At 47.8% G+C, this 16,740-nt stretch overlaps 1 protein-coding gene across 1 annotated transcript in view; it reads left to right on the top strand.

Moving 5' to 3' along the window:
* Positions 1-235: 235 nt before the first annotated feature.
* The window catches only part of sgsm1a (small G protein signaling modulator 1a), a 195,105-nt gene continuing 178,600 nt past the window's right edge, over positions 236-16,740 (top strand). Inside the window, exons 1-2 of the mRNA XM_038814691.1 lie at positions 236-337; positions 453-496. Of these exons, the coding sequence (XP_038670619.1) occupies positions 319-337; positions 453-496 (63 nt within the window). The 5' untranslated portion in view covers positions 236-318. The remainder of the gene's footprint in view (positions 338-452; positions 497-16,740) is intronic.

Below are 16,740 nucleotides of genomic sequence, written 5' to 3' on the forward strand. Positions count from 1 at the left end.
GGCGGGCTGTAATTAAACGATCTGCTATTTGATTTAAAAAAAAACAATGTTGCTGAGACAATTTGAGACGGGCGGGGGGGGGGGGGGGGGGGGGGAGGATGGTTAGGATGGAAATGAATGAAAGCAAAAAGCCAGGCAGTGTGTCTTTAAATCTGGGCTCTCTCCAGCCTGTGATAACCTGAGCTGTCAATCAAGGGCGCCCGGGGGTATGTATCAGAGAGGCGCTGACGTCACGGGGACCAGCTGTCAATCAAAGAGCCCGGGCTGCAGTTGCTGCCGAAGAGCAAAGGAATCGAGCAGTGTCTACATACCTGGAACATGGCGACAGCTACAGCAGGTAGGCTCAATGATCTGGATGCAAAAAGATTCCTCATATTGGAAACAAATATGCTTCTTCGTTCATTTGCTTTTATCTAATAAAAAAGAACCCAATCTTTCTCCCTTTGCAACAGAGGCAGAGATGCGTCAGAGGTTGCTGCGTACAGTCAAGAAGGAGGTGAGTAGGTTTGTGTACATTGCAATCACCACGTAGTGAATTGGAGCCTCGCTCAGTCAAGGGAGCAGCGGGACTGTGCTTTTTACCAGCCGCTACCTAATCCCATTACTGATCTTGGGGCTGCTGTTCTGGGGATAGGCAGCCTTTGGCATCACTGACAGGGGGGAAGACTTGGAAATTGTCACCACCTCACAATTGCCAAGCCTTTATTCTATGTATTTAGGTACAAAAGTCTTCCCTTGACAGACTGTGAGCACTGTCAGATTTCTGAATTTAGACCTTTCACGTTAATTTGAGTTCATGGGGGGAAATAATGATTTGGTTGATTTGCATTTTAAAATGGTTTAATATTTAGACACATAGGTATCCTCATGGCCAACTAGTCAGCCAGTCATTTTGGGATACAGCTGCCTCCCAAGCATTCTTGTTGGGTGTTTGCAATTCGCACTGTTAAGGTGGAAAGGAGTGGGATCAGGGCAGAGAATGGCATGAGATGTAGATGCTAGTTCAGAATGTTAATGTGTGGGGGACACTTGCAACATTACTGGCTGAACAGTTCTGGATATGAACAGTGCTGGTCGTGGAAAGTAGGCATTCGGGAGAGGGAAGTTCCTCTTGAGCTTGTAGCCCAAGATTGATATGATTTTAATTTGAAGATGGGATACTTTGTGCTTGGATGTGATATTTAAAGGAATATTCACGGAGGGCAACCCCATACCGCGTTCCGCCTGTGAATTTAAGTGGTTTGATTTGGCCAAAATTTAAATTTTGCCTCAAATACGTTTGATTCTGGATCCTTTTGACCGAAACTGAATTTCTGTGTAATGTGTGTGCATTCCTCAAGAGCATTCACTGGGTCTCATGTTAAATCACTTTCAGAGGTGTGGGACAGTTCCGGGATGTAGAGTGGGCAATAACCCATGCCAGACTAATGTAAAGAATCTGCCCCCTCCATCTCGTCACTTCCCTCTTAACGTGTTTATATGCCCATGACATAAATCATATTTCAAGTATCTCCAGGATATATTCTGTTTGTACCATCTGGTTAAATTAATTAAATAATGGGACAGGCTGTATTCCTGTGTGTATCAGTTGCTGTGCAGCGAGAGATATTGTGAGCTAGATTTTGAAGAAATAAACACATTTTCAGGGAGCAAGTCATTAGAATGATATGTGGCCTCCTCAGCCTGGGTTAGAATAATTTTGGAAAATGTAGCATTGTGAATTATAATTGTGCGATGTTATCGAGTGTCATTAGTAATGCTGATAGAGTAACATTAGGAGAAAGAGTAACATTAGGAGAAAGAGTGTGATTTGGGGGAATGTGTGAAATGGAACCTTATCATTCAATGCTGGCTTTTAATCAAAGTAGTATTAGTTATTGATGTGATTTCTGGATTGTGAGCAATGCTCCAAGGGTTAAGTAATGGTGTGAGATTACAAGAATTTAACTTGTGTTCCCTGGAATAGAGACGGTTAAGTGGTTTGGTTGAGTTCTTTTCGGATTTTGAAAGGCGTGATAGGGTAGAGAGAGAAAGACAAATACTTACAGCTACTGTGGGCTGTCCATGACCACGGGATTTAACCTGGAAATCACAGCCAGGGAAGCGAAAACACAGTTCTTCACACACAGGGGGTACAAGAGTCTTCCCCTACAGAAAGCAGTCGATGCTTCTCAATTGATCATTATACATTTGCAATGGATAGATTTTTGTTAACCAAGGTTGTGTAGAGGCAGGATACAGATCAACCATTGATCAATGTTAGAACAGGATGGAGGGGCTGAATGGTTTCCAGTTCCTGTGCTCTGTGTGTTTGGAAATGAATGAACTGGGGGAGGTTAATATCTCTTGTTGCAGCTATGTTGTGGGTGTGGGGCAGTTCGTGTATTTGATACAATGTGTGCGAACTGACTACGTTATATAGGAGGCATCATATAGACCATGGGCATGGAATGTGTTAGGCTGATGAGAATTCTACTGTTTGCACACCAAGCCACTTGTAATAATGAAACATTACTGTTCATTACAAACTGGGATAGAGGGGCTTAAAACATCAGAAATTGCCCATTGATGGAGATTCTGGGTCTTTGCTTCTAGCTGCCAGTCAAAGAGCTCCTGCAGCATCATCCATTTTGATGGCAGTGTTTGGGTCTGGTAGAGTTAACGAGCTGAATGTAATTTTACCCTGATTGCTGGCAGGATCACGATCTTTATATTCATTGACAGCATTGAATCTCCAGAGCTGACATCAAATTGATGATCCAGGAGTGGCTCCAGCTTCACATCGGTGTGGATTCAAGTGATCAGCCATGACTGTAGGTTGGGGGCTGACTCTGAAACTTGTTTATCCTCATAATACGAAGACCCTAGTGACTGAAGGGCAAATGCTGCCATTGTACCGTCATTAAAATGTTGATTAAACCGTCTGGATTTCTAGTTAATGGTATGAGTGATGCATTTAACACGAGTTAACCTTCCCAGTCATGTTTGATTTCATTGCAGGGGCTCACTGAGCAACACAAGGGTTGGTGGTGATGTTGCACTCAGGGAGTCCGGGGTTGCTGTGGCAACATGCACGTTTGCATGCATGTTGTTGCCTGGAGCTATGGATAGTGTTGGGAGAGGATCCCAACTTTCTTTTCATCAAATGGCCGACCAGGAATCTCTCCCACTCTTACCACCTGTCATTGGGGTGTTTTGGAAGGATTTACAGGTTGATACTCAACCTGTTTGGCTGCATTATGAACATTGTGGGTATGGTAGCTTGATGGTTGTATCACTGCACTCGTAATCCAGAAGCCTGGACTAATGATCCGGGACTGCATGAGTCCAAATCCCACCATCCTGGCCGGGAATTTAAATTCGCTCAATTATGGACATTCCAGGGTGGCAAGGCGGAGCAGTGGTTAGCACTGCTGCCTCACGGCGCCAAGGACTCGGGTTCGATCCTGGCCCCCGGGTCACTGTCTGTGACTGTCTCTTACCCCCCACAACCCAAAGATGTGCAGGGTAGGTGGATTGGCCACGCTAAATTGCCCCTTAATTGGGAAAACAAATTGATAGAAAACTGGAAAAAGTCTCATGAAGCAGGACCACAAAGCTACTGAAATGTTTTTAAAATTCCATCTTCACAAATGTCCTTTGGGGAAGGAAACTTACCATCCTTACCTGGTCTGACCTACATGTATGTCCAGTCCACAGCAATATGCTAGACTCCTGTCTGCCCCAGGCAATGGTTTATAAAGGCTTTCAGGTCTGTTCAAGAAGGCCGTTCACCACCACCTTCGATGGGCAATAAATGATCACAATGGTCGCATCCCATGACTGAATAAATAAACCAGATCCGTGCATCCTGTCAGTTATGGTCCTTCCTTATCTGGGATGCAAACGCTGATTCTGTATTGAGGCAAGTATTAAGAACCCTGCTGATGTTAAATGCAAGGGTATCCCAACACGTAGAAGGGTAACTTGAAACACTGGTGTGGTGTATGTTTTCAAACCGTTACATTGAGAGAAAAGATATGCAAACCAGGGAGGAATAGTCCTGTCGTTTTGCAATCAACTAATAAAGAATAAGAAAAACACACAAACACACAGTACACGTAACTACACTGATAGCTATACACACACACACACAGTGGCTGCAATTCACCTGCTGTTGGGATTTCCTGGCGGCGTGGGTTGGCTGCAAAGGGCAATCCCATTGACAAGCGGCAGAAAGAGAACCAGCGAACAGCACATCACCAAGAAACATGTGGCTGGGGGACCGGAGAATCCAGCCCAGTATCTCATGAAGTTACCCCTTTGTTCCCAACTACCTACGTGTCCTGAACTCTGAGATGCTCCTTTTTCCAAACAATATCTAATATTATAGACATCTATGAGGCAAAAGCAGCAAATATTTACCACGCACTGGTTATTTGTCCCAGTTTCAGCAGAGGCGTAATTTCTCAGTTTGTGTTTTGGGATTTTAACCAGCCGCTTTTTAGCAATGACTTGTTTTTGGGAGAGACTGCTTTCTGCAGTTGGGTGTGGCTGTGATTGTATCTGCTTCTGCTGTGTTTCTTTCTCCACTTATTGTGATACAGATATAACATTCTTTTCCTTTGATGTTACCCACCCTGTGGAGCTGGCTTTTAACATTTAAGTGCCAATTTCCCTATCTCTCCACTCCAAAGCTGCCTCTTCTCCACCTCATCATTTTTCCCATGACACACCGGTAAACACTTTATTTTCTCACTGGTACGCAAATTTGCATATCAAAACACCTCTTCAGACAGCTGCCCTTATCAACTCCCCATTTTATTTTATCCCAATTTCATTATTTAATCTTAATTTTCCACAGTTCATAACACAAATGGTACTCCGTGCTCATTTGTGGTGACTACTCGTCTCAGTCAGTCATACTTGGGATCAGATCTGTTCACTCCCTTGATTGCATAACACACTCGACCCTTGTGACACTCGAGTTGTAAACAATTGGAAGAGCCCAGGTTTGAAGGAGATTGTAAAAATCCTGCAGAGTTTATAGCGACGGTGCTGTGATTGATCGAGCATTTCAGGACCTCCAGGGGAGATGCTTTTTTGGCCATCCGGACACCATATCCAGTCCATCGAAATTGATTTTGCAGGAGTTTTCCTGAATATTGTGGAGCTGGCTTTAAGCAGGGCACAAATGTTTGTTCGACAGTCCTCCCATTGAATCCAGAGGGTGCGGCGGAGGCATTGCTGATGGAACCTTTCTAGCATTCTTATGGGTTGTTGATCATGGTCCAGGTCTCACTGTAGTACAGGAGTTGGTGATGATATCTACGCTATACAGTAGAACTTTCTGTTGGCTTGCGGAGATCATTGTTGTCAAGCACTCGCTGCTGTTTCGTTTTGTAGAAGGCCGACCTGCTCAGCTGATCCACTGTTGGATCTCCTCGCCACTGGTGGCCGTTGGCTGCCAAGGGATGGGACGTGCTAAACGTATTCCAGAGTCTTTCCTTTAACATATAAGGAAAGTGGCTTTAGGTGTGGGTTGATATGAGTTTTGGCAACATTCAAGGTTCGCTGAGCGTCTTGTATGTAGAACTGAAGAGATCAAGAGAGTGTCTTGCAAATTTGGTGCAGAGCGGGCAACAACACAGCAATCATACACAAACTGTAGATCATGTGGACCAAACTGAAATGAAAATGAAAATCGCTTATTGTCACAAGTAGGCTTCAATGAAGTTACTGTGAAAAGCCCCTAGTCGCCACATTCCAGTGCCTGTTTGGGGAGGCTGGTACGGGAATCGAACCATGCTGCTGGCCTGCCTTGATCTGCTTTAAAAGCCAGCGATTTAGCCCTGTGTGCTGAATGGTGGTCTACATTTTGGCATGGAGATGACTGAGGTTAAACAGTTTCCCCCACTTGTATTTATTTCTGACACCGGAGGGCAGTTGATCTTTGATGAGGTGAATACACACTGTCAGGTGGATTGTAAATACTTTGGGGCTATCACACAGCCTTCCTTGACCCAGGTTTGGATTGTTTCAGATCTCCTACTCAAGTCAGTTGCAGGTTGCAGTCATATCATCATGAAGCAGTTGGAGGATAGTGACGACGTTTCTTGGACATCCATATCTTTGGAGCATGATTTCCAGTGGCGGCCATGGAGTGAGTGGTCATGTATGTGGTAGCTCCCACTCGTGGCGGTCTTTTCGTGGCCTTTGCCCGGGTTTGCAGCAGAGATTTTAGAGGGAAAAGGTGTGGCAGGGTGAGCAGAAGAGGTTGACCCCTTAGTTTATGGAGCGGAGGACCATAGAACATAGAACAGTACAGCACAGAACAGGCCCTTCGGCCCTCGATGTTGTGCCGAGCAATGATCACCCTACTTAAACCCACGTAACCCGTAACCCAACAATCCCCCCATTAACCTTACACTACGGGCAATTTAGCATGGCCAATCCACCTAACCCGCACATCTTTGGACTGTGGGAGGAAACCGGAGCACCCGGAGGAAACCCACGCACACACGGGGAGGACGTGCAGACTCCACACAGACAGTGACCCAGCCGGGAATTGAACCTGGGACCCTGGAGCTGTGAAGCATTTATGCTAACCACCATGCTACCGTGAGGCCCTGAAGAGACCAGAAGTGCCCGAGAAAGAGCAAACCAGTTGGTTGAAGCGGGTGTAGTGCTGGCAACGCATGCGGTGATGGCGCAGGGGCCGGCCCTGCTGGCTCAGTGGTCGATGGATCAGCTGGTGAGCTTCTTGAACAAGACGTTCACCCAACAACGGATGGAACCTGGCCCGGGCAGTGGACTCGATCAAGGCAGGGGTTGACCGCGTTGAGACGAGACTGGCAACTCAGGGACAAGCGATCCAGAGGTTGGAGGAGCTGGTGGGGGAGCATGAAGAACAGTCCATCTCGACGGCAGCGGAGATGGGACTGGTGCGAGACCAGCAGAAGCGACTGCTGGAGAACCGATCTCGCAGACAGAACATTTGGATTGTGAGTCTGCTGGAGAGAATCGAAGGATCGGATGCGGGTGCGTATGTTGGGAAGCTGCTGGAGAAGCTGCTTGGAGAAGGTGCGTTTGACCGGCCGTTAGAGGTGGATCGAGCCCACAGCGTGCTGATAAGTCAGCCCCAGGGGGCAGCCGCCGAGGGCGATGGTGGTACGGTTCCATCGGTTCCTTGGTAAGGAGCGTATCATGAGATGGGCCAGGCAGACAAGGTGTTGCATTGGGAAGGTGGCGAGATCCGTGTGTACCATGACCTGGGGGCAGAGCTGGCGAAGAGGAGGGTCAGCTTTAATAAGGTCAAGTCGGCCCTGTACAAGAAGAGCGTAAAGTTTGGACTACTGTACCCGGCCCGCCTATGGGTGATATTTGGGGGCCGGGAATTATACTTTGGCTCGGCAGAGGAGGCAGTGGACTTCATGAAAGAAAATAGACTGGCAGGAGAAGGAGGACTTTGAACTTTGATGGAGGAGAAGTGGAGTGAATGTACTGTATTGCGAAAAACATTGTGGTTCGTTTTTCTGTTTTTTGGCTTTAGGCTTGTATACAGGTCTTTGTTGAGGGATGAGGGGGGTCCGTTGTTGGGTCTGTGTTCGGGCCTTGGGAGGGATTGTTTGTTTGTTTTTACTTCTTGCCTTTGTCTTGATTGTTTGCACTAAGGTTCGAGTGGGGGAGGGGGGAAATCAGAGGGGGTAGGATGATAGGCACCATGGGCGGGGGCTGCCAGGCATGGTGGAGGGACCTTGAATGAGAGGTCACAGGTATAGGTTGAGAGGCGGTAGATTTGGAAGTGAGATGAGGAGGAACTACTCGCAGAGGGTGATGAATTAGTGGAACTCGCTGCCCCATAGTGCGGTGGAATCTGAGTCATTAACAGCTTTCAAGAAGGAAATAGATATCTTTCTGATTAAAAAAAACAGGTTAAAGGGTTTTGGGGGAACAGATAGAGAGGTGGATTTTAGAGGTGGAAGAGATCAGCCATGATCTGATTGAACGGCGGAGCAGGCTCGAAGGGCTGAATCGCCGACTTCTGTTCCGATGTTCTTATGCTCTCTGTTGGGGAGGAAGTAGTATAAAACACTTTTTAAACAAAACAAAATTAAGTGAGTAATGGATGGTCAGAGGGGAATTGCAGAGGCGTAGAGTGGCCAAGCCACAATTGTACATTGTAGAGGTGTTAAAAGGTTTTCGAAGCTGGTCTTTGGTGCGGTTATTTGATCGGTTATAAGTGCTTTCCATTTTTACTCCTGTTTATGAGCAGGGCCCATCATCAAGCCTGGGTGGGTGGACTGTGCAGTTGAGAGGCCGCTGGAAGTTGCCATGCCAACTGGCGAAAAATGCTAATAGGATCCATGTGACAGCATAATGGAGGCCCTAATATCAGAAGAGTCAAAATACAGGAGGAAACACTTACCATTAATGTTGCCGATGGAAGGAATTACCAGTTGGAAAGAATTTATCATTAACTGCATACACTTGCACACACAAGCATTTTGGATGTGTCTTTACTTCTCATTTCGCAAGGTCAGTTCCCTTTTCTCTCCCCTTAAGCTGTTGCCTGTTGCTAATTCTTTCTGAAGGAAATAGTTGCTCGTCACAGTGACGGAGCATTAGTATTAAACCTGGCATTACTGTTGTTTGGTGAAGTAATCTTTTACCTTGAGGAGGTTGAACATCAACCCTCGGATGCTTCCTTTTGTCAATAGGATCCAAGCTGATTGGCCCCAAACAAAGACTTGTTCGCACCTCTACTCCCCCTCAACCCAGTGTCCCAGTTCTCCTCTATTTGTACCCTTAATAAAACTAATAGTTAGGAGAAAGAGGGAGGGAGGGAGGGAGGGAGGGAGGGAGGGAGGGGGGGGGGGGGAGGGGGGGAGGGGGGGAGGGGGGGGAGGGGGGGGAGGGGGTTGAAGGGGTGGTGACAGCCCCTGGTTGGGGCACTGCAACTAAAACAAAATGTCAAAGGAAATCCCCCATTTATATGTGCTGGGTGACCATTAATACCCATCACCTGTTTCTTATCCTTAACCATGTAATTGGCATTAACAATCGGCAACTATGTAATTGACAAGATGTTAACACCCCTCCATCAAACATCAAGCCATTGTTTACCAGACTGTTACTGACCTCTCAAACCCAAACTGCCAGCATCTACCTCCTTTGCAAAATCCACAGACATGGCTGCACTGGTAGACCCATCATCTAAGCCTGTTTTTATCCCACGGCACTGATTTCTTTCTTTCCCTGCACTTTTTTTTTCTCTCTTTGTCCAGTTACTTGGGCAGCACGATGGCACAGTGGTTAGCACTGCTCCCTCACAGCTCCAGGGACCCGGGTTCAATTCCGGCCTCGGGTGACTGTGTGGAGTTTGCACTTTCTCCCCGTGTGTGCGTGGGTTTCCTCTGGGTGCACCGGTTTCCTCCCACAGTCCAAAGATGTGCAAGTTCTATGAATTGGCCATGCGAAATTGCCCCTTATGGGGATAGTTGTATCCGCGATAGTTTCCTAGAACAGTATGTAATGGAACCTGCGCGGGAACAAGCGGTCCAAGATCTGGTCCTGTGTAATGAGACAGGATTGATTAATGATCTCATAGTTAGGGATCCTCTTGGAAGGAGCGATCACAATATGGTGGAATTTAAAATACAGATGGAGGGTGAGAAGGTAAAATCAAACACTAGTGTTTTGTGCTTAAACAAAGGCGATTACAATGGGATGAGAGCAGAGCTAGCTAAGGAAGACTGGGAGCAAAGACTTTATGGTGAAACAGTCGAGGAACAGTGGGGAACCTTCCAAGCGATTTTTCACAGTGCTCAGCAAAGGTTTATACCAACAAAAAGGAAGGACGGTAGAAAGAGGAAAACTCGACCGTGGATATCTAAAGAAATAAGGGAGAGTATCAAATTGAAGGAAAAAGCATACAAAGTGGCAAAGATCAGTGGGAGACTAGAGGACTGGGAAATCTTTAGGGGGCAACAGAAAGCTATTAAAAAGTCTATAAAGAAGAGTAAGATAGATTATGAGAGTAAACTTGCTCAGAATATAAAAACAGACAATAAAAGTTTCTACAAATATATAAAACAAAAAGGTGGCTAAGGTAAATATTGGTCCTTTAGAGGATGAGAAGGAAGATTTAATAATGGGAGATGAGGAAATGGCTGAGGAACTGAACAGGTTTTTTTGGGTCTGTCTTCACAGTGGAAGACACAAATAACATGCCAGTGACTGATAGAAATGAGGCTATGACAGGTGAGGACCTTGAGATGATTGTTATCACTAAGGAAGTAGTGATGGGCAAGCTAATGGGGCTAAAGGTAGACAAGTCTCCTGGCCCTGATGGAATGCATCCGAGTGCTAAAAGAGATGGCTAGGGAAATTGCAAATGCACTAGTGATAATTTACCAAAATTCACTAGACTCTGGGGTGGTCCCTACAGATTGGAAATTAGCAAACATGACACCACTGTTTAAAAAAGGAGGTAGGCAGAAAGCGGGGAATTATAGGCCAGTTAGCTTAACTTCAGTAGTAGGGAAGATGCTGGAATCTATCATCAAGGAAGAAATAGTGAGGCACCTGGATGGAAATTGTCCCATTGGGCAGACGCAGCATGGGTTCATAAAGGGCAGGTCGTGCCTAACTAATTTAGTGGAATTTTTTGAGGATATTACCAGTGTGGTAGATAACAGGGAGCCAATGGATGTGGTATATCTGGATTTCCAGAAAGCTTTTGACAAGGTGCCACACAAAAGGTTGTTGCATAAGATAAAGATGCATGGTATTAAGGGTAAAGTAGTAGCATAGAGGATTGGTTAATTAATAGAAAGCAAAGAGTGGGGATTAATGGATGTTTCTCTGGTTGGCAATCAGTAGCTAGTGGTGTCTCTCAGGGATCAGTGTTGGGCCCACAATTGTTCACAATTTACATAAATGATTTGGAGTTGGGGATCAAGTGCAATGTGTTCAAGTTTGGAGATGATGCTAAGATGAGTGGTAAAGCGAAAAGTGCAGAGGATACTGGAAGTCTGCAGAGGGATTTGGATAGGTTAAGTGAATGGGCTAGGGTCTGGCAGATGGAATACAATGTTGACAAATGTGAGGTTATCCATTTTGGTAGGAATAACAGTAAAAGGGATTATTATTTAAATGCTAAAATATTAAAACATGCTGCTGTGCAGAAAGACCTGGGTGTGCTAGTGCATGAGTCGCAAAAAGTTGGTTTACAGGTGCAACAGGTGATTAAGAAGGCAAATGGAGTTTTGTCCTTCATTGCTAGAGGGATGGAGTTTAAGACTAGGGAGGTTATGCTGCAATTGTATAAGGTGTTAGTGAGGCCACACCTGGCGTATTGTGTTCAGTTTTGGTCTCCTTACCTGAGAAAGGATGTACTGGCGCTGGACGGTGTGCAGAGGAGATTCACTAGGTCAATCCCAGAGTTGAGGGGGTTGGATTACGAGGAGAGGTTGAGTAGACTGGGACTGTACTCATTGGAATTTAGAAGGATGTGGGGGGATCTTCTAGAAACATATAAAATTATGAAGGGAATAGATAGGATAGATGCAGGCAGGTTGTTTCCACTGGCGGGTGAAAGCAGAACTACGGGGCATAGCCTCATAATAAGGGGAAGTAGATTTAGGACTGAGCTTCGGAGGAACTTCTTCACCCAAAGGGTTGTGGATCTATTGAATTCCCTTCCCAGTGAAGCAGTTGAGGCTGCTTCATTAAATGTTTTTAAGGTAAAGGTAGATAGTTTTTTGAAGAATAAAGGGATTAAGGGTTATGGTGTTCGGGCCGGAAAGTGGAGCTGAGTCCACAAAAGATCAGCCATCATCTCATTGAATGGCGGAGCAGGCTCGAGGGGCCAGATGGCCTACTCCTGCTCCTAGTTCTTATGTTCTTAGAGGGTGGAGGCGTGGGCTTAAGTAGGGTGCTCTTTCCACGGGTCAGTGCAGACTCGATGGGCTGAATGGCCTCCTTCTGCAGTGAAAATTCTATGATTGTTGATTATCACTTCCCACCAAGTCCATGCCTCTCCCAACAGCCTCCGAACAGTTTCCAGCTCTCTGGCCCCAGACATCTCCTTTTCTCGATGGACATCTAATCCTCCTATACCTGCATCTCTGAGAGCTTCTTTCTTGAACAGAGGCTCAACCAGACTCACATCAATCCACCACCATCCTCCTCCACCTGGCTGAACTTGTTCTCACATTGAACAATTTCTCCTTTAACTCCACTCACTTCCTTCAAGTAAAAGATGTTGCTATGGGTACCGATGGGTCCCAGCTAGGCTTGCCTTTCTGTGGGCTATTTGGAACATTTTTCCTCCAATCCCGCATTGGGCCCTCAACCTCAGGAAACCCACGCAGACACGGGGAGAACGTGCAGACACCGCACAGACCGTGACCCGAGCCTGGAATTGAACCCGAGTCCCTGGTGCTGTGAATGTCATAGAATTTACAGTGCAGAAGGAGGCTCATTCAGTCCATCGAGTCTACACTGGCTCTTGGAAAGAGCACCCTACCCAAGCCCATACCTCCACCCTATCCCCATAACCCAGTAACCCCACCCAACACTAAGGGCAATTTAGGACACTAAGGGCAATTTAGCATAGCCAATCCACCTAACCTGCACATCTTTGGACTGTGGAAGGAAACCGGAGCACCCGGAGGAAACCCACGCACACACGGGGATGATGTGCAAACTCCGCACACACAGTGACCCAAGCCGGGAATCGAACCTGGGACCCTGGAGCTGTGAAGCAATTGTGCTAACCACTATGCTGCCCTAAGCAACAGTGCTACCCACTGTGCTACCGTGCCGCTCCATTAGTGAACCAGATGGCTTTTTTATAACAAGCAATGGCAGTTTGTTGTCATCATCAACGAGACTGACCTTCACTGAACCAAATTTAAATTCCACCAGCTGCCATGGTGGGATTTGAACCATTGTCCACCGAACATTAACCTGGGAGCCCGGATTACAAGTCCAGTAACATTACCATTACACCACTAGCTTTATTACCTGACCTTTTACCTCCTCCCGTCTCACCATCCAAAACTCAAAACAGTTCGATATAGAGTGAAGCTCCCAGACTGAAACAGCGATGAACAGGAACCTCTTTCATCTCAGACAGAGATTTGAATGACTGTTTTTCTACTCAGTGGACAAGTCCACCACTGCTTTTTGGAGAGAGGTTTCAAGGCTTCGAAGGGCGATTTATGCGCTTACATTTCCGGAGGATTCTCTCCATTCACCCTACCTGGTCCTCTTAGTATCGTGAAAACTTGCTAAAATCCCCCCTTAACCGTCTAAACTTCGGGGAACATACCCTTGTTTGTGTCATGCTACCCTTAAACGTACAGATGCATAGTGAGGAAATCGACACTCCTTGCCCTCCATGGCCAGTATCCTTCCGAAGGTGTGATGCTCACAGGAATTTAGGTGTGGTCAAACTTGGGGCTGAACCTTGACATCCAGACTAACTCACTACACGGCAGTAACTGAGCTAAGGATGCTCTGATTTAGCAGCCTGTGGGGTAGTGCTATTTTGACGCTGTTTCAGGGGCTGGTTTAGCACAGTGGGCTAAATAGCTGACGTGTATTGCAGAACAAGACCAGCAGCGCGGGTTCAATTCCCGTACTGGCCTCCCCGAACAGGCGCCGGAATGTGGCGACTAGGGGCTTTTCACAGTAACTTAATTGAAGCCTACCTGTGACAATAAGTTATATCAAGATGATCAGAGGATTAGATCGGGTGGACATTGAGAGCCTTTTTTCTCGGATGGTGATGTCCAGCACGAGGGGACATAGCTTTAAATTGAGGGGAGATAGATATAGGACAGATCTCAGAGGTAGATTCTTTACTCAGAGAGTAGTAAGGGTGTGGAATGCCCTGTCTGCAACAGTAGTGGACTCGCCAACACTAAACGCATTCAAATGGTCATTGGATAGGCATATGGACGAAAAGGGAATAGTGTAGAGGGACTTTAGAAGGGTTTCACAGGACGGCGCAACATCGAGGGCCGAAGGGCCTGCACTGCGCTGTAATGTTCTATGTTCTTCTGCCCCAACATGGCTGGGCAGAGACGTTACACCTCTCGGAGGGTTGATGGGGGTGGAGTGACTGGCGGGTTTGAGGGGGGGGGGGGGGGGGGTGGGTGCTGCAGCGAGGTGCAGGGTAGAGGATTGACGATGTAATTCCTAGCTCCCAGCCTGCAGACCTATGAACAGATGCTTCGCTTTCCCAGCCCACGCATCCTGCTGGCTGGCTGCAGAAGCAGGTAGTTGAAATAGCTTGGGAATAATTGACATAAATAGGTCCGTAGGCTTTCGCTGAGGAGTGAGCCAAACAAAGGAATTAAATATTTATGGATCTTTCAATTGCAGTTTAAATGCAGGTCAGGCGTTCCATCTTAATGAGCCGACAGGTTATTAATGAGGCTCTGTAGGAAGTCGAATTTTAATTTATTATTCTTCATTCCTCCTCCAGTTCATTTGGGCCTGATGCACGATCAATTGAACAAAGACTAGAGTTGGGTACAACTGAGGCTTTATTGCTCTAAGATGTGTGGCCTCCCACAGCAGCTGGCGAAATGGCTGCAGCATGGAGGACACACATATTTATACTCCGCCTACTGGGCGGAGCCAGCAGACAGGGACCACCGGCGAACCTGTAGTACCATACATCACCTAATAAAGGTGTAACAATGGTTTACCACATTCACCCCCTGTTAAAATTGAGTCCGGCGGGGGTGGTGGAGAACTATATACAGCAATGAATTCATATTTACAATATTTAAGAGCAAAAAAAATGTCTTTTGAAGTCTAGTGGAAAAGTTAGAGGTTTAACCGATCCGGGGCCTTAATGTTCCGCTGGGAGCGACGAAGTGCTGGCGGCGATATCAGTGCTGGCCTGATGTTCGGTGACTCTGGGAGCATGCTGAAATTCTCTTCATCCCCGGGCAGGGGAAGGACGGATGGTCCTGGTGGGGTTAATGGTGAGAGCGCCGGGGGAGCGGAGGGTGGCGCCGGGCCGGAGGGGGTGTGTGTGGGGAACCTGCTGGTGCCAGGTCCCTGAAGGAGACAGTATCCTGGCAGCCGTCGGGGTACGCCACATAGGCATACTGGAGGTTTGTATGGAGCAATTGCGCCCTCTCCACCAACGGGCCTGCCTTGTGGAGTCGGACGTGCCTACAGAACAGGACTGGCCCTGGAGCCGCGAGCCAAGTCGGGAGCGACATCCCGGATGTGGACTTCCTGGGGAAGGCAAAGAGACGTTCATGGGGTGTGTTGTTAATGGCGGTGCACAGTAGTGACCGAATGGAGTGTAGTGCATCAGGGAGGACCTCCTGCCAGCGAGAGGCTGGGAGGTTCCTGGACCGTAGGGCCAGTTGGACGGCCCTCCATACCGTCCCGTTCTCCCTCTCTGCCTGCCCATTTCCCCGGGGGTTATAGCTGGTCGTCCTGCTGGAGACGATACCCCTGCTGAGCAGGAACTGACGCAGCTCATCACTCATGAATGAGGATCCCCTGTCACTGTGGCTATAGGCGGGGAAACCGAACAGAGTGAAGATTGTGTTGAGGACTTTGATGACTATGGCAGACGTCATATCGGAGCATGGGATGGCGAAGGGGAATCTGGAGTACTCATCGACCACACTGAGAAAATACGTGTTTCGGTCGGTGGAGGGGCGGGGCCCTTTGAAATCCACGCTGAGGTGTTCAAAGGGGCGGGAGGCCTTCACCAGGCGCACACGGTCCGGCCGGTAAAAGTGCGGCTTGCACTCGACACAGACCTGGCAGTTCCTGGTGATTGTCTGTACTTCCTCGACGGAGTAGGGCAGGTTGCGGGCCTTGATAAAATGGTACAACCGTGTGACTCCCGGATGACAAAGGCTGTCGTGCAGGGCCCGGAGTCGGTCTACTTGTGCGCTGGCACATATACCTCAGGATAGGGCGTCTGGGGGCTCGTTGAGTTTGCCGGGGCGATACAGAATCTCGTAATTATAGGTGGAGAGCTCGATCCTCCACCTCAAGATCTTATCGTTCTTGATCTTGCCCCGCTGTGTGTTATTAAACACGAAGGCTACCGACCGTTGGTCAGTGAGGAGAGTGAATCTCCTGCCGGCCAGGTAATGCCTCCAGTGCCGCACAGCTTCAACAATAGCTTGGGCCTCTTTATCGACGGATGAGTGCCGAATTTCTGAGGCATGAAGGGTGCGGGAGAAGAATGCCATGGGTCTGCCTGCCTGATTGAGGGTGGCGGCTAGGGCGACATCTGATGCGTCGCTCTCTACTTGAAAGGGCAGTGTCTCGTCTACTGCGTGCATCCTGGCCTAGGCGATATCGGCTCTGATACGGGCGAAGGCCTGTTATGCCTCAGCCGTCAGGGGAAAGTGGGTGGACTGTATGAGTGGGCAGGCCTTGTCTGCATAGTTTGGGACCCGCTGGGCGTAGTATGAGAAGAACCCCAGGCGGTTTTTGAGGGCCTTGGGGCAGTGGGGAAGGGGGGAGCTCCGTGAGGGGGCGCATGCGGTCAGGATCGGGCCCCAGAACTCCGTTCTGGACCACGTAGCCGAGGATGGCTAAGCGGGTCGTGCTAAACACGCCTTTCTCCTTGTTGTAGGTGAGGTTTAGGAGAGTGGCGGTGTGAAGAAATTTGGCACGGTTGGCATCGTGGTCCTGCTGGTCATGGCCGCAGATGGAGACGTTGTCTAGGTATGGGAAGGTGGCCCGCAAACCATACCAGTC

Source organism: Scyliorhinus canicula, chromosome 1 (genome assembly GCF_902713615.1).
Source record: "Scyliorhinus canicula chromosome 1, sScyCan1.1, whole genome shotgun sequence".
Classification (NCBI taxonomy): Eukaryota; Metazoa; Chordata; class Chondrichthyes; order Carcharhiniformes; family Scyliorhinidae; genus Scyliorhinus; species Scyliorhinus canicula.